The following is a 24,616-nucleotide window of genomic DNA, read 5'->3' as shown; positions in this document are numbered from 1 at the left end:
AAGATCTCTCGAGTAATACACACCCTGGACACCATTTATTTGAACCTGCTCCCCTCTGTACGTGTCTCTCTGGACCACCAGTTTCTTCCTTATTGCAATGAATGCACCAAAATGGCCAGTATACCTCCCCCACATACACATGTATATCAATCACTACATATTTTCTTCTTCAGAACTGTATTGTCCTCCAGTGTTCATTTTTACTTATGACTTGATGCTTTTGCTACTGTATATAATAAAGATGTTTTATATTTAAAATAGGGAGTTACACTAATCTGGTTGCATTCAGTTTAAATGTATTGACAGAAGCATTGTGACTTGAGATAACAGAGATATCTTATTTATTCTGCAGTATCAGTACTTTTTCTTTGTGGCAGAGATACTGAGAAAAACAAATGGGGCACTGACACACTGACTGACTCTCTCTCCCGCCCTTTCCCGCAGAGAGGTTAAACATTAACAAACAGTGCATTGATAGCGTTATCAGTCTGGGTCGTACCATGTTACATGGAGGGGAAGCACGCAATTCCATGGCAAAGCGTTAAAAAACCACCAGGCGTACTGTTAACACAAACCGTTTTTGTGCTTTAAAACTAAGTTCTGCTGTCACCACAAACTTTGTGAAGTGAAACCTGTCCCTATTTGTCTCAAATAAACAACCAACACCATTTCAGTACACCCCCGCCCGTCGTAAATCTACGAAGCTCACCTGTTGTCTGAGGAACAGCCCGGGGTGGTTCAGGTTAGGCCCCGCCCACAACACAAAGACAAAATGGGGTTGAAGCTACCTGGTTGACGTTACTTACGGTTGCGTTTATTAATATGCATTTACTTGTTTTATCCTTGGAGTTTTTGATGAACTGATACAACATAGGTTGATTGGAACACGGACGATAAGGAGTTAAAGATGTTTTGGACTTTATTCGTCGTCGCATTAATGGCGACAGGTGAGTTGGCCTGTTTTTTTCTTCCGCTGCCTAACAGGGTGGGCCCTCTTCCGTGAAGTACTTCAGATAGTGGAAATACCTTTCTTCTCTTTTTAACGCCCTTGTTGTTGGTTTAGGTGCACGCTATGTGTTGGGTACTGTAAAGCTTCAGCTGAGTATTATTTTGTGTTAGTTAAAATGTAATCTAAAACAAAGTAAGTTGTAGTACATTATGTTATACCCAAAAACAAACAAACAAAAAAGCTATTTAAACAAGAAATACGGTCACTAATGAATACCTGGATGCGATTTGTATGTATTATATTTAAAATTGTAATGTAGAAATAGTAGTTAATGGAGGATTGATTAGTTAATGATAAATATTGGATCAAAAATGAGTATTAAAAACAACCTTTTAGGCTATTATTTAAGTCGAATCACGTGCATTTAGTGAAGTGACTACTGTTCGAGATTTGATGTTTTTGCTGAGTTTTATATTCTGATATTTTTGTGGGTGAGATGATCCAGAAACAGTGAGGGCAAGTCAGGCTCATGAAAGAAACATGTTAGAAATGACTTGCCATGACAACCACGTCAGTGCACTGGAAATAAATGGAAAATAAGTTCATAATTGGATCTACTAAGCTGGGTAATAAAACAAGATTGGCATTTGTTTACTCCACATCGCCTTAAAATGTGATTACTATCTTTCTGTAGACACTGTATGTTATGTTTGTATGTTGATGCTTCATTATTTTCATTGTAATGTGCGTTAGAGTGAAGTGTTTTAGAAATACTTCATATACTGCCCCCTTATTTGGCTTTTGCCTCATGGCTTTAACATGTTCATGGGAAATCTGATCAGTAAGATTGAAGTCATGTTTGCCAGAGCAGACACATCTGGTACCTGATGAGCATGTCGATTTGTTGACACATTTCATAAAAAGCACCAAACAGAGTAAACCTTTGTATAGTGGGTTCCTCTGTTCCACGGCCTTATTGTCATGACACGCATGACGTTGGCCTTCATGTCTGAAACAGCACAGGGTCTGACTCATCGCACACACTCTCAGTGATACTGTCAGTGAGGAAATAATGCCACAGCCACACCTTGGGGGTATTATAGCCCCATGATAAACCTTTAGCCGCTATTACTCAATGTAAATAACATCTGAGGACTTCCAGCCACTTCCGGTCTATTGCAGGTACATAACTGGCTGATTGTGATGTGTTAGAGAATAGCAGAGAGCAATTTTGAGTACTTAATAAAATTGTTTACACACTACAGTTTTCTCTGCCAGATTCACACTTGGGTCCTCCACACTCAGGGCCAAAACGTATCCAGGACTTTTGAACAAAACACATGATTGCAAATGAAAATGGAGCGCTACATAGTGTGTTATAGTCTGTGGGTTGGTCTTGCAGTATGCTCGTAGCAACTGTGATACGAAATAATGTGGAATAAAATGTAATGAAATTATTAATTCCATTTCTCTCTATAACCATTATAGTGTGTTTTTTTGTGAAATGTATTCTTTTGTCAATGTTGATATATTATTGTGTAGTTCTTTTGCTGTCGTATTCTTCAGTTGTGTTATTCAACTACATATTTCTGAGCTTTAAAAAGTTAACTTTTTCTGTGTGTGTGCGTGTTAGGATGTATGTCTGTTTACAGTTTCATTGTGTGAGGCATTATGTTTTATTGTAATTAATACAAACAGTGCTTTTAAATAAAGTTTGATTGATTTTAGCTTTTAAACAATAGTTTGTGATCACCACAGTGTTGTCCAGAACAATCCTTGTAAATGTCTTTACATTTGTCTTCCTTGCCAGAGTCCGCCCTGGCCATCTCGGTGCAGTGTCCTCACAAGAAGTATGTCGTCATCCTATTTCAGCCCGTCACACTCACCTGTAATTACCAGACAACCGCTTCCCAGCCTCCAGTGGTCACATGGAAGTATAAATCTTATTGCCGCGACCCGATCCAGGCTGCTCTCAATCCTAGCAGTACAGAGAACATCCTGGCTCAAAACAACCCCAACTATGACCCCAACATTGAGTGTGCAGACAGTCAGAGGACCGTGCGCATTGTCGCCTCCAAACAGGGAAATGCAGTCACACTTGGATCGGAGTATCAGGGCCGCAAGATCAGCTTCCAGAACGGTGAGTGGATCATAAATTATACTTCAAAGTCCATTTGATTTATTGATCTAATGTACTAAATGTCATCTTATACCATACACTGCACTAAATGGTCTCTTCATGTAATTCATGTGTAAATGAAAAAAATGCAACGTGTGACCATGTTTTTTTCCTTTTTCTGTCATATTTGATCATTGACTGTGTGTATACTAATTTCTCGACACAGTAGGACTTTCTATGATGTGTATGCTTCCAGTTTCAGTGTACTTCTGCATTTCTAATTTAATTCATGGAAGTATTTCACTGGTGGATGTGTGGGCACATGTCTGACATTAGAATCCAGATTTAATGATTGCTGGTCTCGTGTTTTTAGTACATACCAAGGGTTGTGTGTGTAGCTTCAGTTCAAATAGAAACTCACTGATTCATGCTACCCAGGTTCCCAAACGACCATTTACATTGTCATTGTGTCATTCGCCTCACAGGGGATGATGTCTCAGAGTAGAGATGTGTGGTTGTATGAACAGTGATGGAAAATGGGGCGGGCTAAAATGTTTCAACTTCTGTATTGTATCAAAAACTAATGTGGCTAATGCTGAGGCACCTATTAATAAAGTTATAATGGGTGATTTAACAAAGTAATCATGGGTGAATTTTTACTCTTGTGTAACTGCTGTATAATTCATTCCCGGCAGCTTTTTTTTTTCACCCTTTCTATGTGTATGGTTACAGTTTAAAGACGGGTTTGACATTGCTCGTAAGAAAAAAGAAAACCTTGTAGAAGTGCTTCATGTACAAATGTTGCTGCAAAAAGGCCACAAATACCTCAGTAGTAATGCTCGGGAGCTGAAAAGATGACAGGATCATCATCCCTTAGAAGTGTTTATTCAAGATATGCAACTTTGTGTGAGGCGAGTAGGAAATATTTATGACCTTTCGGATATTTCAAATAATTTAGATCTGTAATGTATTTACATGACATTTTATTATAAATTCTTGAGCATACAGTTATTAAATTAATTTTTCAGATTTTATTGAAATGAACCTTTGAGTAAAACAGTGTGGTCGCATCCTGTTTGGGTCAATCAGTCAGGTTCACAGACAAATGAGTGAACATTCAACTCTTACTAAGATATAAAAACCTCATATCATTATCATTGTGTATGCTGTGTAATAGCTTTATTCTGTAGGCTTGAAAGCTCCACACTTTATGACACAGTGGGCATTTCAGCCACCTGTATGTGATTAAAAGTGGGGCCCTTACTCTTGAAGAGCTGGAGGAAGTCCTGTTCGTACTGCCCCATGATCGCTTGTAGACGAAGTGCAATTCAACATGGATGAGTACATGGATTACACAGTATACCTTGGAACAAAGCCACTCCTGGTTCCTGAAGTCCAGGCTGGAATTGAATACTTTCATTGTCATTGTATGTTACTGGCACACAATGAAATGATCAGACTCTTGTTAAATAACAAAAGCTCCTCAATGACTGCAGGCTGAAAGCTATTTTTTATTTTTAATTTGGTAATTTTTAATTTGAGGCTGTCAGAGTTGAAAAATTGCTATACCTAACCCAGCATCACTCCTCTGTGAGTGATGCAATATTACCAACAAAGGAAAGATGAAAATGATGAGCTTAATTCCAGTCACAACACATGTGACTTGCTCTTTCTCGGTAAGACTCCCAAAAAAGTTAAGTTTTCCCATTCAAGGCCTGAGCTTTAATCAAACTAAAATCAACAAACATTTTTTACTAAATGTCCCTAATATTAACTAACATCTTAAATCAGAAGATAATTTTCTCCTAAATTGCAAGTAATACCAAGAGAGAAAATGGGCTTTTCACTCACTCCTACTCACTGCTTGATAAAATAGTTTGCTGAAGAGATTATCTTTTTTTTTTTTGGTTTCATTTCCAGGTGAAAAATCCAAAAACTATTGGCCACTAATCTCACACATTGACAGAAGGTCAAAATAGTATCAACTGCTTCCAATTCGCACTTGTTAAAAAGTGTGTTGTTGTCTGTGGAAAAGAGAGGAAAAAAAATAGAAGACCAAACAGCAGATTGGCTGTTGCTTTATAGAATGTAGCTGCCAACGTATTGTACTTCCTCCTTTTATTGATTGTGATCATTGAAAATAATAACTCTATAATATTTATCTACAGATGCAGACCTGAACATTGTACAAACGGCGTGGGGAGACAGCGGTGTCTACGTGTGCTCTGTGATCTCCTCCCAAGATCTTTCCGGAAATGGTGAAGACTACACAGAGCTAATTGTTCTCGGTAAGCAACTCTAGCAATAAGGCACAAAAATTATTGAATCCATTTGTAAGGAATGGTGAGATGATGGTGGGGATGCACTCTTTTTAACACAACAACTGCATCATCCCGTATGCACGATCACGTGTCGGAAATTCTCTTTGTCTTTCTGTCCACCTGGTTCTGCTTAATTAATTTCTTCCTGCCTTTTATCCACACACTCAAGAGGAGAAACAAAAAAGAAACTACAAGGGCCAATTTATACAAGTAGTTTATCAACTAAAAGTCCAAAGAGGCAAAGAGGAAATACTTTGCTCCAGTCAGGGCTGTAGTTAGATAAAGTAGCCCGATATCACTTTAAAGTAATTGTGACTTTATCTTTCTTTCACAGAGAGAAAGTCAAATACTACTGACCTGCTGCCTGGCATTGACTTACTGGTTATGGAAGGTAGTACAAGCCCACTCACTGAGTAAAACTCAGTTTGGTTTTATTTTAGCCCCACAGCCGCGACACATAAAAGAGCTGTGGTTTACCATATTTGGTATAAAAAAAAACAAAACCCTCACTGATTGTTTTATATCTTGATTTGCAGTTATAACATTGCGCTTCAATGTGCAGTGTTTCATTTGCATTTTAGGAGTTTAATATTGCTCTCTCGAAGGGGGGGAACCTTCGTGTCACTGAAATTTATTTAGAGGATTTTGAGATGGACTGGGAGTTAATTGAATTCATAATCATTTGTAATGAGGACTGTAGACACTTGAGGCTTTTAGTGCTTATATGTGAGGGTTGGACTTTTAATATAAAATGCTGGGCATCTTGTTTACCACTGTTTAAATGTGAAATATAATTGCATGTCTCTAAAGATTTTGAAAACGAGGATTAGTTTTTAGAAACAGCCTGACACTGTTTGTGTGTGTGTGTGTGTGTGTGTGTGTGTGTGTGGGGGGGGGGGGGGGGGGGGGGGGCAGGCTCAGCCTATTCTTCAAACTACAGTGTACACTAAAAATGATTAAACTTGTTAGTTGGGCAGTCTAAATCAAATGACACTAACTTCATATGATACATTATCCTTTACTGTCTTCTCTTCATCTTTTCCTGCTATTTGACCCCTGTTTGTGACTCACTGGGTTTCTAGACAATCTGTACCACTCTCGGCACGCATTCACATTTCACAGCCAAATTATAATTTGTCAATGTGTGCTTCAAATCTATGTTCTAGCTTATGATTTGAGCAGACAGTGTTTCCTCTCTTTGTGGCATGTGCTACCTGATCTGACTTGCAGGCTTGCAGGCCCCCAGTATTAGACATGAACCAGCTTTACCGGTTTGACACAACCTAAGAAAATGCCCAAATTACAATTGTAGCCACAACGTTTTGTTACTCTCAAAAACTGAACAACAAAAAATACATGCACAGATTTTTTGCTTTTGAAACCAACTGTACAGTTTGTTTTTTTGTTTTTTGTTTGTTTTTTTAAGGTTGAATGTATGGTCCAGAAGTTAACTGACAGAAAGGTTTTATTTGTATCCATATATCTTAGTTTACCAATGAATTATCTATTTGATAGATTTCAATTTCCTTCATGCCATATGCATCTATTTAGACATGCAGTTTTAGGCTAAAAATTTGAATATGCTAGCTTTTTTTTTTTTTTTTACTTTTGCCTTGCAGATGTTTATCAAGTACATGTTTCTTCATATCCCCACAGACTGGCTCCTGGTTGTGTTGGTGGTCGTGGGCTTCTTGCTGCTGTTACTCCTGATCGGGATCTGCTGGTGCCAGTGTTGTCCTCACACCTGCTGCTGCTACATCAGTTGTCCCTGCTGTCCAGACCGCTGCTGCTGCCCACGAGCGTGTAAGTAACCATTTTAAAAGCCAATGCAGTTACACTCTATTCTATTAAGGACTGAGTGATTGAAAAAATAAAGTGCTTAAATGTCACTCCCACCTCATCCTGTTGTGTACTTTCCTGTAAAACGGTATTATTCTTATTCAGTAGTTCTGGACCACGAAGCACTTTCTTTTGTTCGGCGCAAATAAAACAGAACAGGATGTGAAAGACAGAGCAACATGCATACGTTAGAGGTATAGTCTTACCAATGAGGAAATGTACCCGTTTTGTTGTTCGGGGATACTGATGGTGTCGGCGAGCTCTATGTAGGGGAAAAACAGTGCTGTGCTCCACAAACTAATGCAAACTAAAACTGTAGATGTTGAGAGGGCATCACACACACACACACACACACACACACACACACACACACACACACACACACACACAACGCCATAAGAAATACAGTGACTTGGAGGATAAACATTTGAGACAGAAATGTCTGCCATCCCCTGCTGAAATTACAAGTGGATGATGTGTTGCAATTTAGATTAAACCAATTTGGCTTTGCCAACAGAGCAGCAATCCCAAATGACACTTAAGTCAGCAGATTCAGTCTTTCATGATGTTAAAATAATAAAAAGACCAACTGCATTTCTTCGATAAAAGCGATTGCTGTTTATTCGGGGTCACATTTCAGTGAGAAAAGGACACTGAGACAACAAACTGAACTGCAGATGGCAAGAAAAACACTCTGGCATGCAGAATTTTACATTGTTTGTGTGAGATTTTGTGAAAAGTGTAATTGATGTGAACATGTCCAGGGTGCACTTGGATTATTTTATACTAAAACTCAGGGAAAATTCAGCTGTCAGTAGGTATAGTTTATGGTATTGTCATTGTCCACACAAGATGAAATTGGAATGTTTTAGTTTTTCAGTTTGTCATCTTACATCAGTAACACATGGGACTTCTAATTTCTATATTCCTCTAGAATACTAATTCAGCAACAGATTGGAAAATGGTGACATATGGAAGATATGAAAAATGTAAAAAAAAAAGAAAGTAGAAATGCTGTATCTTGCCCTTGTTTTGATCTCATCATATCATGTTTACAGGCATCATTTCAGCAGCCTTCAGTATTTGCTTGTGTCTGTCTTCACACTTGCCACACAGTATTGTTTTATTTCCAGTTTAACTGTTTTTTGCCCAATGGTTTTACAGTGTACGAAGCGGGAAAAGCGGTAAAGAAAGGTATGGCCAATCAATATGCTTCGACTCTCTACGCTCCCAGTATGTACGCTCAGCCAGCGTACGGCGGCCCACTTGTGAACCAACCGGCCATGCCCATGCTGCCTCTGCCTAACGGAGCCGGAGGGCCACCTCCCCAGAATGGGTACGGCCGCGACTATGACGGTACCAGCTCCGGTAGGTGCTACTTCAAACACCAGCAGTTGGTTACTTTAATCCCGATCGTCAAGCACGTTATTTCCAAGTCAATTATAATGATGTCAGCTAGTATGACTGGCTGCGTTTTTGTGGCTTTTTGTCTGACCTTAGTTTGTGTGTGTGTGGTTTGTGTAGTGGGACAGGGCTCCCAGGTGCCGTTGCTGCGTGATCAAGATGGAGGAGACCCAAGTGAGTCAATAAAAATGTCACAGTTATCACAGTGTTGGTATACCTTTGAATCACCTGAGGCCTATACTACGTAGAAGGATTTTTCATTATTGAGGTAGCTTCATGGTTAACTCTGGGTTTTTTTCGTCATGCGAGGCAGGTTCTCTTCGTACCGGGGAAAATCTCCACGGTACCTTATGCTGAACCGCTAACCTTCTCTGGATAAGAGATTAAACAGTAAAAAAAAGCTTAGCCTCCTGACCAATCAGATCTCTTGGAAAATCACCTGCCCATTCTTGGAAGATCTTAATTTGTGCGTGGATTGTGATAGGTACACTTAGAAGAGAAAGCGTATTTCTGGATAGATACAATTCTCTTAACATAAAAAAAAAATAAAGCCTTGGTTTTGAAGTATGTTTAAGTACTTGTGCTTGACTTGTTCCCAAGTCTGTTTGGCTCCACCAGGGTTGCATCTGAAATAATGAGCATCAAAAGGACTCAATGGAAATATAAACTAAAGGAAGAGCATCAAGCAGACTCTGCCTGAAATGTCTATGCTGAGACAGAGTGTGTTTTGATGCCCCCTTGTGTCAGCTCAAGCTATGGCACTGGCTGGATTTTTCTTGTTGCAAGACATTGTGATTAAGAGATCATAACCATTTTGCTCTATAGGAAATAGTTATTGAGATTGAATCATTATTTTTGTCTGTCATTGACTCAGAAAGTGACACTTATCAGCCATTAAATTATGACCACTAACGGGTAAAGTTAAAAACACTGATAATCTCACAAATCATTTTTCCGCCCTCTCTCAGTGGCAAACTGGTGTTTCAGGATACACTGTGCATCACCAATAGAGACTTTTGTATAGTTTTAGCAGTCTTATAAGTTTGTTACCTGCTGCAGTTTACATGATGTTGTTTTAAGCTGAATCAGAGCTTACTTCAGTGTACCAGAATGACAGTGTTGTCATCATGAATGCTTCAAGAAATAAACAAAGTCGACTAAGAAGGGAGTACTTGTTGCATTTATTTGCAGGAAGCAAATTTAGTATCTAAGTAGACAATGTTTTAAAGTGTACAGCTGCTTTAAGGGGGTGCAGACTCATTATGGCCATGAGCTCTTTCTTCATTCTCAGTTGCATATAATAAAGCAAAATTTACTCCAGATTGCTCTTTTAATTGAATTGAATTTTGATTTTTCTTACATAATTGTCACAATAACTGCTTTGCTATGAATGCATGATGTTAAAAGTAAACATAACAGGCAGCTTAGATAATTCTCCCATATCTGGTTTCATGAGTTGCTTCAAATAGCATAGCAACATTTGAAGCAGATGTTTAATATTCACTGTGAAAAGATTCCACTTTTTACTCACTGGTGACATTTTTGTGATACAGTTGATTATTGTAGTGATGATCCACATTCACTATTGTGGACTTCCTTCCCATCAAGTGCAATTAATCTCAAATAAATAAGTGTGCACATTCAAAAGAGTTGAGTGAATCGAACTTGAAGCATTCTTTTCAGCAAGAGCTCCCAGGAAAACCCCCCCAAAACAACACAGAAATGCTCTCCTATGAGGTTTATTTATTCAATACATTTGCATTCTTTTCTTTGGATTGTTCAGCTCGTAGTGGGTATCGCATCCAAGTGGATCCTAATGGAAATGCCACACGTGCTATTTACTACATGGAGAGGGAACTGGCCAATTTGGATCCGTCCAGACCTGCAAACTACAACCGCTGTGAGTGGCACATTTTGTTTCAGCCTTTTGATTTACCGTTTTTTTTTTTTTTTTTTTTGCCAAATATAGTGGCTATGAAAACATTTCGGTTGCTCCAATTTCATACTTGTGGTGTTGTGTATCGTAGTATGAGTCAACGGAAAGTACAATTAAAGTATGTAATCGTCTCATCGCCCACATTGGTTCAAATCAGTGTCTGACATGAGTAAGTTCCTTTTCTTAGCTGGTAAAATAAATTGACACAGCAGCTAAAGTGTGTCAGACAAACTTTGGGATTATTGGGAGGATGGAAGGAATCTGTCTTCATTCTACTTTTCACTTGTTGATCATATTCTTTGATTCCTATCAGTGGACACTGCCAGCGAGGTCACATCCCTCCACGATGGCTTGGATCCCCGGGGCCGTGGTGGCCGTTCTCAACCGCCACCTCTGGCCACTGTCTATGACCGGGACGAAGCCATGAGCACCATCAGCAGCGTCTCCCAGCAAGGGCGCCACGGTGGTGGTGGCGGCTACATGGGGAACCGCATGCGCGCCCGCTCCATGGACAACCTGGATGACATCGGGCGGCGATACCGCAGAGACGACCACCCGCCGAATCGCCGCCCGGAAGAGCCCAGACGTAGGAGGGGGTGAGTGTCTGTTCTTTAGACTGCTCCTCTGTCGTTGCAGCGTCCCATTCAGGGTTTCAGGTCACCTACTTGAATTGAATTCATTGTCTTATTTTCCAGCACCTGTTACATCGTAGGTATTCCACACAGTAAATTATACCCTTTGGAGAGAAAAAAAAAACCCTTAACAACCACATTAGCATACATGTTTTACAGTGTCTTTGTTAAAAACCTTGGAGCAGGAAGAAGCCTTCAACAGAACCAGACTCAGTGGTGGAGCACTTCTCCTGAGATGGCGGAGGATAGTGAAGAGAGGGTTTTTTTTTCGCGCCAAAGCCATTGATAGATGCATACCTGCAGAAACATACTGAAAGACCACAGTCTACAGAATGAAGACATACAAAGTTATGAGCATCTCACCAAGATCTCAATACTGACCAATTTTAATAGCCAAGATAAGACAAATCAGATAATACTAGGGGGGGGGGGGGGGGTGGAGAGGAGTATTACGTGGGGTTTAGGGTGCATCCTGACTCTTAAACTTTGAGAGCATAAAACACATTGTTTTGTGAGCCACTTCAGAACAAATCCATGTGATCTAATGACTCTCCAGAAAACGTAGGATTGTTACGTAACCGTTGAGACATTCTATATTAGCACACATGAAGGCTGATGGCAGGTTGGGGATGGTTCCCGCACTGATTATCACTACTGCAAACAAACCAATAAATGATTACGGCCATGCCGATGTCTCAATCGGTCGTCTTGAACTTGGGTTATAAAACGCCATGATGAGATTGAGACCACTTCCTGTGTGCTGGAAGAGGCTGTACAATGGCTTGAGTTGGTATTGAGATCAACATCGGCTCACGTGTTTATTTGCTGCTTTGCGTCTCTCCAGTTCGGACGATGGGTGGAGCAGCAGCGCTCGTAGCGATTTCGACAGCCGCTACGACGACCGCAGACGTCGGGACTACTCCCCAGAAGATCGTCGCAGAGGAGAGAGAGGAGCCTATGGCGACATGCAAGGGCGCCGCAGCCGCAGCCGTGACGACCTGATGGACCTAGAGAGGGATCGTCAGCGTGGCGGTGGCGCAAGGGGCGGCCGAGACGATTACGACGACAGTTTCCTGCGGGAAGCCATGGAGAAGAAGAAGATGGGCGAGGCAAAGAGGGCGCGCAGCCGAGAGCGACTGGACAGCGAGAGCGACCGCTCTGATCGGGGGAGGGGGGCACGTGGGCCACCACCGCTTCCTGTGAGCCCACCTTCTGGTTATCCAGGTCGCCGCGATGACTACCCTCCTCCACCGCCACCTCCCTACAGTGAAGATGAAAGTGTGTCGTCCTCAAAGAAAAGTAACCTTCGCAAGGTGAGCGATCCCACGTTTCAGTTGGAATAAGACAGTTGTTCCCGGAGTAGAGAGCCGGCCTGCCTGGAGGCCTCTGTGAGCTCAGGTGGTCTGTAGGTCAGGAAGAGGCCTTTTACCAGCAGAAGCTTTCCTTCTAGACTTTCTCCCCAAAAATATTCAGATAAAAAGAAACAATTGTAAGGTAAAAGTCGCGTAACAACACTTGCAGGCCCTTTATAATTATCTGCAACTATTCAAATTAAAAGCCTGTGATGAGCTCAAGAAGACTCAGGAGCAGCAGGAAATGGAATAAGAATGAAACTGTCCAACAAACGCCACAAATGTTTAAAAAAAAGTAATTAAAAAAGGAAACTCCTTTTAAACAGTTTTTAACTGTGCACTCAGTACCTGGTGCGTGTAAGAAATGTGAATCCACATGATGGTGTAAAATTATAATCACCAGCAAATCTTGTTGAGAAACTTGACTGTAGTGGGCGTGTGCAGAACTCAGTTTTTTTTTTTCCTTTACACAGAGACCAGTGTCTTTCCAAAAGTTTGAGGACGTTCTTCATAAAAGTGCTGTTTTCAGTGACTCTCGATGCCTTTGAAAGTAACAGTAAAAACACAACAAAAGTCGGATGATCTCACTTGAAACGTCATACAGGAAAAACATATGTGTTTTCTCTCAAATTATTTCCGATAAACAATATTGCCAACATTTTCAACATCATCAAATTCACCACAAATGTAATGATAATCAATCAAATGTAATTAACTTGTGTTTCTAATTTTTACCATTGTAATTAGAATATCAAGAACTTTTAAATAATTTAAATAAATAAAACAAATCACCACCAAAGATGGTCAAATGGACTTTGTTTCTGTTCGTATAAGAACTCCACTCAAATATAAAACCTCTATCGCCCAAAGCAATAAATAAAATGGCGTATCAAGTTTGCAATAATCTTTTTTTGTCTCCTAATTTCTACCTGGCGTTGCTCCTCCCGAGCCTCCACTCTGTGTGCTCGTGGCCCCGCCTCCCTCCACAGAGACAAAGCTTACTGACAAGAGCGTTCACTCCCTTCCTTTATGAAACGAATGTGGTGATGACGCCGATGCACAGAGTGAATGCTCTCATCATCCAGCCTGTTTGGAGGAGAGGAAGAAAGAAAAAAAAAAAACAGGTTCCATGCGTATTTGCTTTCCTCAACGTAATATGGCGATATGTCAAGGCTGGCAAAGTTATCAAGTTCATTTCATTTATCATGCGATTTATTGACTTATTGGTTCTCGTCCCAGGCCGAGAGTAAGGCCCTCAATCCCGGTCTCAAACTGGAGAAGTCTTTTTTTGGGGGTTTTTAAAAAAATATTTTCACAAGTTAGTGTCATTTATTAACTGAACATATTACATTTTAAACATGTTACAAATATGTGGCGGGGGGGAGGTTGGAAAGGCATCTGCCTTTGTGAAATACGATAAAGAATGAAATAAATAGGGTTTCTCGTATTAAAATATGTATAAATCTATACATAAAGTCACAAATCTTCGATATGGGCATTTTACTGTTTAAATTAAATCTCGTGTAAATTGTCATCCAGTTGGTTCTGTGATGCGTCGCCATACTGCTGGTATTATCAGTTTGATCTGTATATAGAATAGAAGCGTGCTGTTTCGGATCAACAAGAGATGTGGTTTAATCAGGATTCATCGGACGTTTTTGGACTCTTGAATTAACCGGATGTGACATTTCTTGTCTTCCAGAATGGAGCTGTGAGTCGGGAAAGCTTGGTGGTGTGAATCCTGCCAAAGATTCCAGCAGCTAAGTCCAATCATGATGCCGTTTTCATTTACCAATAAAAAAAAAAAAAAAAAACCCAAACTGCGAGCTTCATAGATTGTAAATATTAGTCGCTGCACAGCTAATTTTCTGTGCTGGTATCATAAATTTGTTCAAAATTAACCTTTGCGTGTTTGCAATAATGATACTGAATGTGATTGTACTTTTTCAAAGGGAAGAGCTTCACAGACAAGATGTGACTTTTTGTGTAAGAATATGACGCGGCTGCCACAAGTGCCTTAATGTGTACAGTCATAGTTTTTAGTTTTGTAAGTAAAACTCTAAACAAATCACCTGTGAACCTGTTTACACTGTAACAAGTAAACACGTATCCAACTGTTTTTAACTCATAGTTTCAGTGAACATCCATTTAGATTCATCAGCGTCTAGGATTTTTTTTGTTTGTTTTACTTTTGAAAGTGTTTTTTTATAAGATGATGTACATTTTCATGAATTACGTGTATATTTGCTTTCCACCTTTAGTCGTGTTAACGTGTCGTGTGTAGTAACATGGTGGATTAAAGTAGTTGTTTTTTTTTTTTTTTACTAGATTTTACGTTTCTTCTTTTTTTTTAACAGAGAATTGCAGTTTTAACCTACAGTATATTGTACAGCTGACCACTCACACACTCTGAAAATGTTTTGTTTTTTTGTGTGTGTGTGATGTGATGAAACCAAATTTTACAATAAAGGTCTCTATTTCCAGGCCATAACTTTGAGTCCGAGAGTTTCTAACCATGAAATGACATGTTCTGCTTAGTTTTAATGGATGCCAGCTATAGCTACGCTTTGTTGTGTAAAAACTATTTTTCCCAACACTTTTTGCTTTTCTTTCATCACACTTGTATGTTTCAGAAGAAACAAATTGTCATATCAGACAAAGATGAACTAAGTGAAAACATTATGTGGAGTTGAAGTGATGACCACTCAGACCAACCGGACGTGGATCGATGTGAAAGTGAAATTTCCCCTCCTTGTTAAAAAATCAAATCAAATTTGGCACGCCCTTACTGTTTACATGGTGGGGAAAAACCCGTCAACCGTTTCTAATTTCTGAACTTTGCAGCAGAAAATGACGCATCGACCTTTAAAATTTCTATTTTTAAGTCTCGGTTAACTTGTATGAACTGCAGCCTCCGGTGTTCTTTTTCTTACAGGCACAACCTCTGGTGTAGTAGGTATCCTGTCACAAGGTTTCATATGTTGCGTTTTCGGTCTCTCGCGCTGTCATTTCGGGAAACTCTCAAGACTGTGTGTGTGTGCGTGCGTGCGTGCGTGTGTGTGTCTAAAAAGGCAAAAAAGAACAACAGTAGTCAGCAATTTTTGAAATTCACAGAAGAGGCCCAGAGTTGCTGCCGTGTGACTGGCTGATTGGTGAATCTAAAGTGGCCGGTGAAGGCCTGGAAGGATGGAACAACAAAAAAACACAATACTCCCAGCACATTTTGAGCTAAAGATGTAAAGTTTCTCGACAGAATATTTCTCAATGACAAATAATCTCCCCATCTTTGTTTCACGGTTGTTATTCTTTCCTGCTGTCCAGAGCAAATCTGAAATGAAACTCATTTCATTTAACTGCTCAATCCTTAGGAATTTATTTTTTATGAAATAGTCCAGTGACTCCAACTGTTCAGCTTGACACCTCTAGTTACTTGTAAAGCAAAACATTTACTTTTAAGTCTTCTGTGCGGGGCAGACATGAAATACTGTGGAAGGACAAAGCATAAAACGTATCTGATTAAAAAGCAACATGGTTTAGATTAGCTGCTGCTTCTGCTCTGTATCAGTCAAGTCTTGTATTACTTTACTTGTTCTGTCTCATAATAAGTGTTTCAAATTGCATCTTTCAGCACAGAGAAGATGTGTAAAGCTCCGCCCACAAGCATGAACTATGTGCACGTAAACAATTGAGACGTGGACTTACTCATTCAGTCGGATTCATCATTTCTTATTGACCCCTCGCTGCCATAAAGTCATTGTTTTGGAATATAATTTGTGTTTTTATATGTTTTAAATCATATTGTACAATATATTCTCTCATCTGATTTATGTTTTTTTTTAATGGCCTAGTTAGCTTTTTTTGTTTGTTTGTTTTTTTTTTTTTATCCATTTAACTCCGCCTGTGCACCACCGGAGATTTTCAAAGAAAGTTGAAGAGGTGTGTGAGGCGGTTTGGCTGGTCTGGTGTTTGTTAAAACACTGTGAGCTGAATGTTTTAATATTCATGTAACACCCACATGAGGAACACTTGACATGGCCAATGATGCTAATGTGCAATTGAAATCCTTCCACGTGAAAGAAGCTGGAGGGATTAAAGAGCTCAAGATGTCAAGAGCAGCAGTCTACATGAAGTCAATAGTGTTTATAGCATTACAGACGAGGTCTTGTATCATAATTCAAAACCCATGAATGCATTTATTAGTGTTTTTATGAATTCCTCTACCAAGAATTGTCACGGCACCTACGAGTGGGTGGGATCAATACAAGTGAATAATCAAAGTTGATGTGTCAGAAGCAGAAAAATGGATCAGAATTTCTCAGAAACAGCAGCTCTTTTGAGGTGTTTCTGGTCTGAAGTGGTCAGTTTCTGTCCAATGAGGTCCAAGACAGGAAAAAAAAAAAAGAAGTAATCGACCGACAACAGGCTTACGGGTGAACGAGGCTCACTGACACATGGAGGGGCCAGCAACTTCAAAGACTGAAAGAATAAGTATGTACGATTTCAATAATGCTACTATTGTGCTCAGGATGGTAGTGGTGAGGCCTTCATCGCCATACTTCTTGTTTTTACTGTCCAATCCTGCTGCAGCTTCTTGTGTTCATGTACTGAGACTTGAAGCGACTCAGTACACCATCTTGTGGTACAAGGTTGTATTACAAGTTGGATTGGAGTGCGACTCGCTTGTTGAGTCGACTTGAGTTTTGAAATCTTGGGGCAAGTTGGGATTCATTGTCTTGTGGGCGATCGGACCACCGAGCTTGGGATTGGGAGCCGACCCATAAGAGTAAGAACTACCGGTACACAAGATTTAGCAGGTCGCTGTATTTGTATTTCAATTCAATTAAACTTTATTTATAAAGCACCAAACACAACACTAATTTCTAGGTGCTTTTCACAGAGGGAAACCCAACATTTACATTTAGTCTTTGTTCTGTATATTTTGTTTTATATTTACTGTTGATTAGCAGAATTGTTTCCCCAGTAATGACAAAGTGAAGTAAAATGAAAGTGTTAACTGCAACAGTGGATGTGAAGTTTATACTGAGAATATTTCCATCTACACATTGTACAAGAGAAGAAGGTGCTTTTTAAAAAAAAAAAACTGGATGAACGATGAGTTAGAATATTGCAGTCAGCTGATCAATTGTTTGATAAAAGTGTTTAAATTAAGACATTAATTCATTTTATAAGTAGTGACACATGAGCACAGGATTACAAACATTTTGTGAAGCAAATTGCTTTGGATCAAACACAGTTTTATTCAAATTGAGGTTATGATGAATGTGCAATAGATTTATCTTTTGGCATTGTATTTATTTGTCCAGTATGTTGCTTTGGATTTCCTGCTGTGTAAGTGTAGCCACTCACTGAGTCGGTGAAATGCATTTATTATAATACAGCTGTTACATATTTCATGTTCAGCCAGAAATTAAAAATACCACTTTTTAACCAATGAATTTTATGAGGAATAGAAACAATTTACTCGACGACAGAAGAACAATCTCAATTGAAGTTCACAACTCGTATTGTGTGGCCTGAGTAGTGCTGTCGTGGTTTGTAGCCTGGAATCAGGCCTTTCTGTGCAAGTTGCATGTTCTTCCTGTTCATCTATTGGGTTTCCTCCCAAAGTCCAAACCCATGCACTTAATTTAAGTAGTGACTCTAAAAGTTCTGGTAGGTAGTGTGTGTGTGTGTACACACACACACACACACACACACACACACACACACTATCCAGCCTGAACAGACCTTCAGCCTGAATTAGGACCAGTGTGATGAAACACGTTAGTGGATGGATGATTATCTTTATTAGTCCACTTTGATTTACTGTCATCTTATTTCCTTTGCAGGACGGACATCTTACATTGACAAAAAATATTAAGATTATGTGGACGTTGAGTTTGTTTGAGGAGATCTAATTGGCCTAAATATATATTTTCCTTTTAACCCAATAAAACCATTAGGATCCTGTGCAGGATTGCATAATACAAAAGCTATTAGGTTTAGCACTTGATCAGGCTGCACAGTTGTAGTAGTAGTTTACTACCAGTTTAAGTTCAGGCTTTTGGACCTTTCTGTTTGGAGTTTGCATGTTCTCCTTGTGTGTGCATGGATTTGATCACATAGTTCACAAACATGCATTTGTGGCTCACTGGTCACTCTAAACAGTGTCTGTGTTTGTCCTGTGATGACCAGTGACCTGTCCAGGGTGGATCCTTGCCTTCAGCCAACTCTGTTTTGGACAAAATAGTATAATGGATGAATGGATCTTTGCCCATGAATGTTTATCGACCAACATTTGGTTGTAGCTCCTCCTTACGTTCAAATTCCCCAGTTTAACCGATTGACCAGTCATACCTTCATTCTAGTGATATACCTCATATCTCAAATCTCAGCTGCTGTTTTATATGACTACAGTTGTATAACTAAAAAAAAATGTGGCTAAACTATTAAAATCAAAATACAGGGAAAACACAACTATCTTTTAATTAAATGTTGTAATCCTTCGAGCTGAAACCTCCCCAATCACAGGTTTGTATGCCAAACACCCAATCTGCTGACACAGAGAGAGTGAGACCGGGAGGGAGGAGGGCGAGCAGTGGAGAAAGCAAACGCAGAAGGAGAGGAGAGACTCTCTGAGCTCCCCATTGGCTTCAGATCAGCTGATAAGGTAAGAGCTCTGCTTCTCTCTCTCTCTCCCATCTACAATTATCTTTCATCAGTCACATGTATATTTGAACAAATCCTCAAACACAATGCTGCGTTCATCTTTATTGTTTCAATTTTTATCCTTTTTGGGGGGGGTTTGCAACAGAGAAACAGTGACTTGTGATTAATTAGTGGCAACACTAGAGAAGCAGATCTTTCACACTCGTGTGATGTATGTGTAAATTAGCTTCTCCATGTCTATTTTTGTAGTATTTGACGCTTGAAGCTGTCCGATCAAGAAATATTCCACCTGCTCTGTTTTACATTAGTGCATCACGTTTTGGTTTTTTAAAATATTGTGTTAAATAATATTTGTTGTCATTAAGATCACATTAATGATCGTTTCTGCTTGAGCAGTTCAAAGTGTGAAGTCAAAAGAAAATAGATACAAGTGTCGCAAAAATGATGATAATAGTTGTAGAAATGACTTGAAAGGTTCTGATCTGTTAACATGGCCTGCAAAATATATAAAATGACCTGCATAGGAAGCCACTTTGTGACAATTGCAGCATAATATGGGAACTTCGGCCAAGTAGGACATATTTGAGATTAGTTGCACCGTTGGGAATAACAGTGTAACACAACATGTCACAGCTCTAGATCCAGCACCCAGGATTGGGTTGATATTTTCTCATTGAGGATTAACAAATTCTTTTTTTTTTTTTTTTCTCATGTTGGGGCAGATGATATCCATGTTTTGATCATGGACATCAAATCATTTCATTCTGATAGGATCTAAACAACAAGTTAAAGGATTTTAAACAATTCAAATGTCACTAAGTAAATTTCCACAGTGGCTCTAAGGTAAATATCCCTCTGGTATTTCATTTTAACTAGAATGAAATGAAAAATTACATTTTCTCAAGCAATTTAACAACATTTCAGATTGAATCACCTCAGCTGGTGGTACATTGTCTTTTGATATTGTTTTCTTCTGGATCAAAAATATCCATTCCTATTCTTCTCTGGCAAAGTGAAATAACAGGTCAATGTGCATATTGTCGAACTCATCTTGATAAACACCTGCTGAGAGGAACGATTGAAGAAAGTTTGAGTTTTTCTCCAACTGTTCATCTGTGTGCAAATGGAAGCTGCGTGTGTGCAGTGAAGTGGACAGAGGGACAATGGAGCCATTCTCAGTGTGTCATTCTGTCACTCGTCTCTGTCCAGTACAAACCCAGTGCAACCCTACACACACACACACACACACACACACACACACACACACACACACACACACACACACACACACACACACACACACACCCTCTCTCTCCATGCCACCTTCAAGACTACCATAACACTGTAATGCAGATCTTTCCAGACTCCAGAATGTCGCGTCCCACTTAAAAATGACAAAATGTTCCAGAGGCAAGCCCACGCCAATATCCACATTCTGATCAAATTATGAAATGACAAAGAATTCCTCTGAAACATTTCAAGAATAATTCAAGATAGACGTGGGATAATTTTAATTAAAAGCATATAATAACGTCAATTTGCTGTTGTTACAATTCATTACCGCTGGGATGTTGTTGTATTTGAAGACTCTAAAGTCACAAAATGTCAACTATAACACACGTTCCAGTGTTTTGCTGAAGTCTTGCTTTACACCCATATACAAGATGTAGTTTAAGGACATTGGGTGCTACAACCTCAAGTGGGATGCCAGAAAAATGTGGCTCAATATAAGTCAGTTAAAAAAAACAATTTTCTAAGCAAAGTATGTTTCTAAATCTTTTTTTGTTATGAACAAAATTCAATTAAATATAATAACTTTTTTATGACATTGCATTTCATCTTTAGTACTTTCAGGGCCCACCAGTGAGCCACGGCCCACACTTTGGGAACCAGTCACATTGTGCTTTTGTTTAAACTTCGTCAATTGTTGTAGGTTTTATTTGCAGTGTTGTCAATGATGTGGAGATGAATATTACAGAGGTTCAATATACATTTTATCAGGGTGATATTACTCATTCTGACCTGAAATATTAAGCCAAACGAGACAAAACTCCACAGTGGCAGAAGGTTTTGTCTGTTGTACACAGTGGTGTTTAGCAGGTATTCACTCATTCGACCCAATCTGATCCACTGCGCTCAACAACCAAACAAAAGAGCCCAAACTCTGAAGACGAAGAGGACTCAGCTCTGCCGTCCAATGACATGGCTTAAATATTGCATATCAATGAGGTTGCTGTTGCAACCATTATTATCACAACGCATCATCTGTAGACAAATGTTGTGAGTGGTTCTTGCTGGTCATCCCTCTACTTGGGTGGAAGGTGGACAGCACTGATTATGGTGTAATGTGCACAGACCGAGTCAATCTGTCAGAATGATGAGGAAAGTGTCAATTAGGATCCAGTTTACAAGCCCACATAAACCCGACGAGAGGTCTGAATCAGCCGGAACAATTCAAACCACCCATGCGGATTTATAATGACAGTCCAGGGCACATTAGCTTTAATAGAAGCATCATTTCCTCCGCTTATTGAAGAACACAAGGCTTGTAATCATAGTTAGAAAAAAAGAAAAAAAAACCTTGAAATTGACAGTTGGTGGGTGACTGCATTACCAACTCCTTCTATGTTGTGTGCGGCTCCGTTTTGTGATATGTGTAACATGCAAGCTGCTTGCAACATGAGATCATTCTCTCTGGTGTTTGATTTGACGGTGTTTACACATAATTAGAGCCTGCACAGCCATGGAAGGAAAAAAATCAGAGGGACTGTAAATGTGTGCTTGCAGCATTTGAGATACACGCGAGCAATGCACAACACTTTGCAAACTTTAAGTCACACTTGGAACTGATGTCTTTGAAATCATCTCACACAGGTCCAGGAGAGAAAAGGTCGAACAAGAGACAGAGACAAACGAGGCCAGGGCAGAGAAAAGGGGATTGTTGTGATTAAAAGACAATTATCTGTGCACATCGACTTCCCAGTGTTGTGCGGTGTCAGGCTCGAGCTGAGCTGTTCTCCCAGAAGGCCTTGGAAGACAATGGCTCCTGTGTCAGGGTGGGGGTGGGGGGTGGGGTGTTAGCAAGTCTTGGAGTTTCATGACACGGTCACGGCACCGTGCAAATGTGTGAACACACATAATGCCACACAGGCTCGATAATGTGTTGTGTCGTCATGTATTGTCATCACGGGAGGAGGAATCTGACAGGTGGAGTTAGTCAGCATCAGCGTGATTAATTTCAAGAGTTTCCATGGAATTTTTCCTCTGACTACCAAACAAAAATGAACAAATTACTACAAATGAATGGATGGTTTAGAAGTTTATGATCTGTAGAAAGAAAAAAAAAAAAAAAAGAGAGGGGGATTTTTATTAATGATTTTGCCCAGGTTGGATGCAAATTGATGAGAGTAAAAGTAGAACTGTAGGGAAATAAAACTAAATCAATGCAGCTTCAGAGTGACCTCAGCTCACTTGGTGACCCATTTGAAAAACACCAAGGAGTCTGACGCGTCTTCGGTCACAGAGGCAGCGCAACGTGGCTCCACTCACCCTATCTTCTCGGGTTGTAAGGAAGCAAAGGTCAGTTGAGGCTAGACATCAGGAGAATTTACACCGAAGCACTTTTAAACTCCTTAAAAACAGAAACAATAATATGAACATCCACAACACACTCAGGATTAAAGATATCTCATAGAACAAGTTTATACTGGTTTAATCAAATTAACAGTGTCGCATAACCAAACAGCTTTTTCAAAACATTAGAGGTGTATAATTATCTCATCATTATCATTGTTTTGCTGTTACTAATGTTTTTATCGGGTGACATCTGAAACTGTTTGAAATTTACGTCAAAGAAGTTAAATACTACAATCAGGACACAAGAATTGTGTTTCCAATATAACTTAGGTGTCAAGACTGAAATCCAGACAAACATGGATATCTCAGGTCAGCCATGAGTCAGAATTCAATGAGAGAGCAGTTTCCAAACACCCGTCAATCCATCTATCTCACGATCTGTATATATTATACTTACTTTATATTTTCACCACTTCAGCAATCTGAATATGCTTTAAAATTCCAGTTGCATTAATTCATTGATGGTAGTGACTGTCAGGCAAAGCAATGGCCATCAATTGGAAACTATTTTAGTTTCAGTGAATTTTTTTCCTCCATTGTATTTGTCTTTCGTTTACCCAGATTAAGTCATTGACATTGGGTCTCAAAATCAAAAAAAGACCTGCCATACATAGAAATACAAATATTTATAAACATGAAGACACATGAACACTTCCACTCGTTTAGTCCGGTTAAGCCGGGGATCAAACCGCCAATCACAGGATTGGAGGACCAAACGCTCTATAATCAACTGAAACTGAAAAATGCATCAAAAGCTTCTTCTTTTTCTAAAATTTACACTGTAGCCAATGTTGATGGTGCCCAACTTCTTTTCCCTGGAGCTGCCATGTCATTTCATTGATTCTGGTGGACACACCCACTACCTCCAGCATAGCTTCTGACTGCAAAAAGAAAAAGAAAAAAAAAATCAATGGGCAGGTTCCCAACCTGCTCGACATTCTAGAAATTGTCTTACTTTTTTTGCCTCGAAATTTCAATTTCATTCTCAACACGTAAAGAACAGTAAAGCTTCAGGCTGCAATGTGTAGCGCTTCTACAAGAGAGCCCAAAACGGAATTCCATTTAGTGATCGACGGTTTATCAATTTTGTACATTATAGCTCAACGCAATATTTGTAACATTTACAATGTATGCTAAATAAACACTAAACTAAATTATGGTGATGATTTATCATTTCAGATAACAGTTGCTCTTTCTCTTTTTGGACAGAATTTTAACCAGTCAAACCTACATAGAGAGAGAAACAGGGAAGCTTTGTTGTTTTTAGTCATTTTTCCTTGAATTGTGTGTTTTTGACTTCTTGGGAACTGGGATGGGTATTTTTATTTATAATTTTTTTAATTTATTGGGAAAATCTTTGAACAGTATAAACTCACATAGAAGATTTGCAAACGTTGATGCTGTGACGTTGATAACTGTGGGATATGATATATTGTTAGATGTGCCACTAGGATGAAGCACCACATCTGGGTGCCTCACCCTCGTATGAAAAGATGAATCGTGGTCACCATTGGTGAGACGCTGAGTTTTCTAACTACTGAACTATTGACAAGATTTCACTGGATGACATTCAAATATTTGACTTTACTGCTTTCAGTCATATTTCTACTTCACTCTTCCCTTCACCCACTCCGATGGTCACTTCCTGCCTTCTGTTACACTGACCTCCTCGAGCCTCCCCCACAGAAAATATGATCGCCATCCGTCCAAAGATGGTGAAATATGCTCGATTCCATCCAGCTAAACCAATTGTTGGACA

At 39.5% G+C, this 24,616-nt stretch overlaps 1 protein-coding gene across 1 annotated transcript; it reads left to right on the top strand.

Moving 5' to 3' along the window:
• Positions 1 to 778: 778 nt before the first annotated feature.
• Positions 779 to 15,030, top strand: lsr (lipolysis stimulated lipoprotein receptor). Its single transcript, XM_080501571.1, has 10 exons — positions 779 to 947; positions 2,760 to 3,089; positions 5,237 to 5,356; positions 7,046 to 7,192; positions 8,393 to 8,596; positions 8,753 to 8,806; positions 10,416 to 10,532; positions 10,882 to 11,164; positions 12,045 to 12,513; positions 14,255 to 15,030. Exons 1-10 carry the CDS (start codon positions 908 to 910, stop codon positions 14,288 to 14,290), a joined length of 1,800 nt encoding a protein of 599 aa, XP_080357697.1. The 5' UTR covers positions 779 to 907; the 3' UTR covers positions 14,291 to 15,030.
• The last annotated feature ends 9,586 nt before the right edge of the window (positions 15,031 to 24,616 follow it).

This window comes from Blennius ocellaris, assembly GCF_963422515.1.
Source record: "Blennius ocellaris genome assembly, chromosome: 8".
NCBI classification, from domain to species: Eukaryota; Metazoa; Chordata; class Actinopteri; order Blenniiformes; family Blenniidae; genus Blennius; species Blennius ocellaris.
This window is presented reverse-complemented; position numbering and strand designations above follow the sequence as displayed.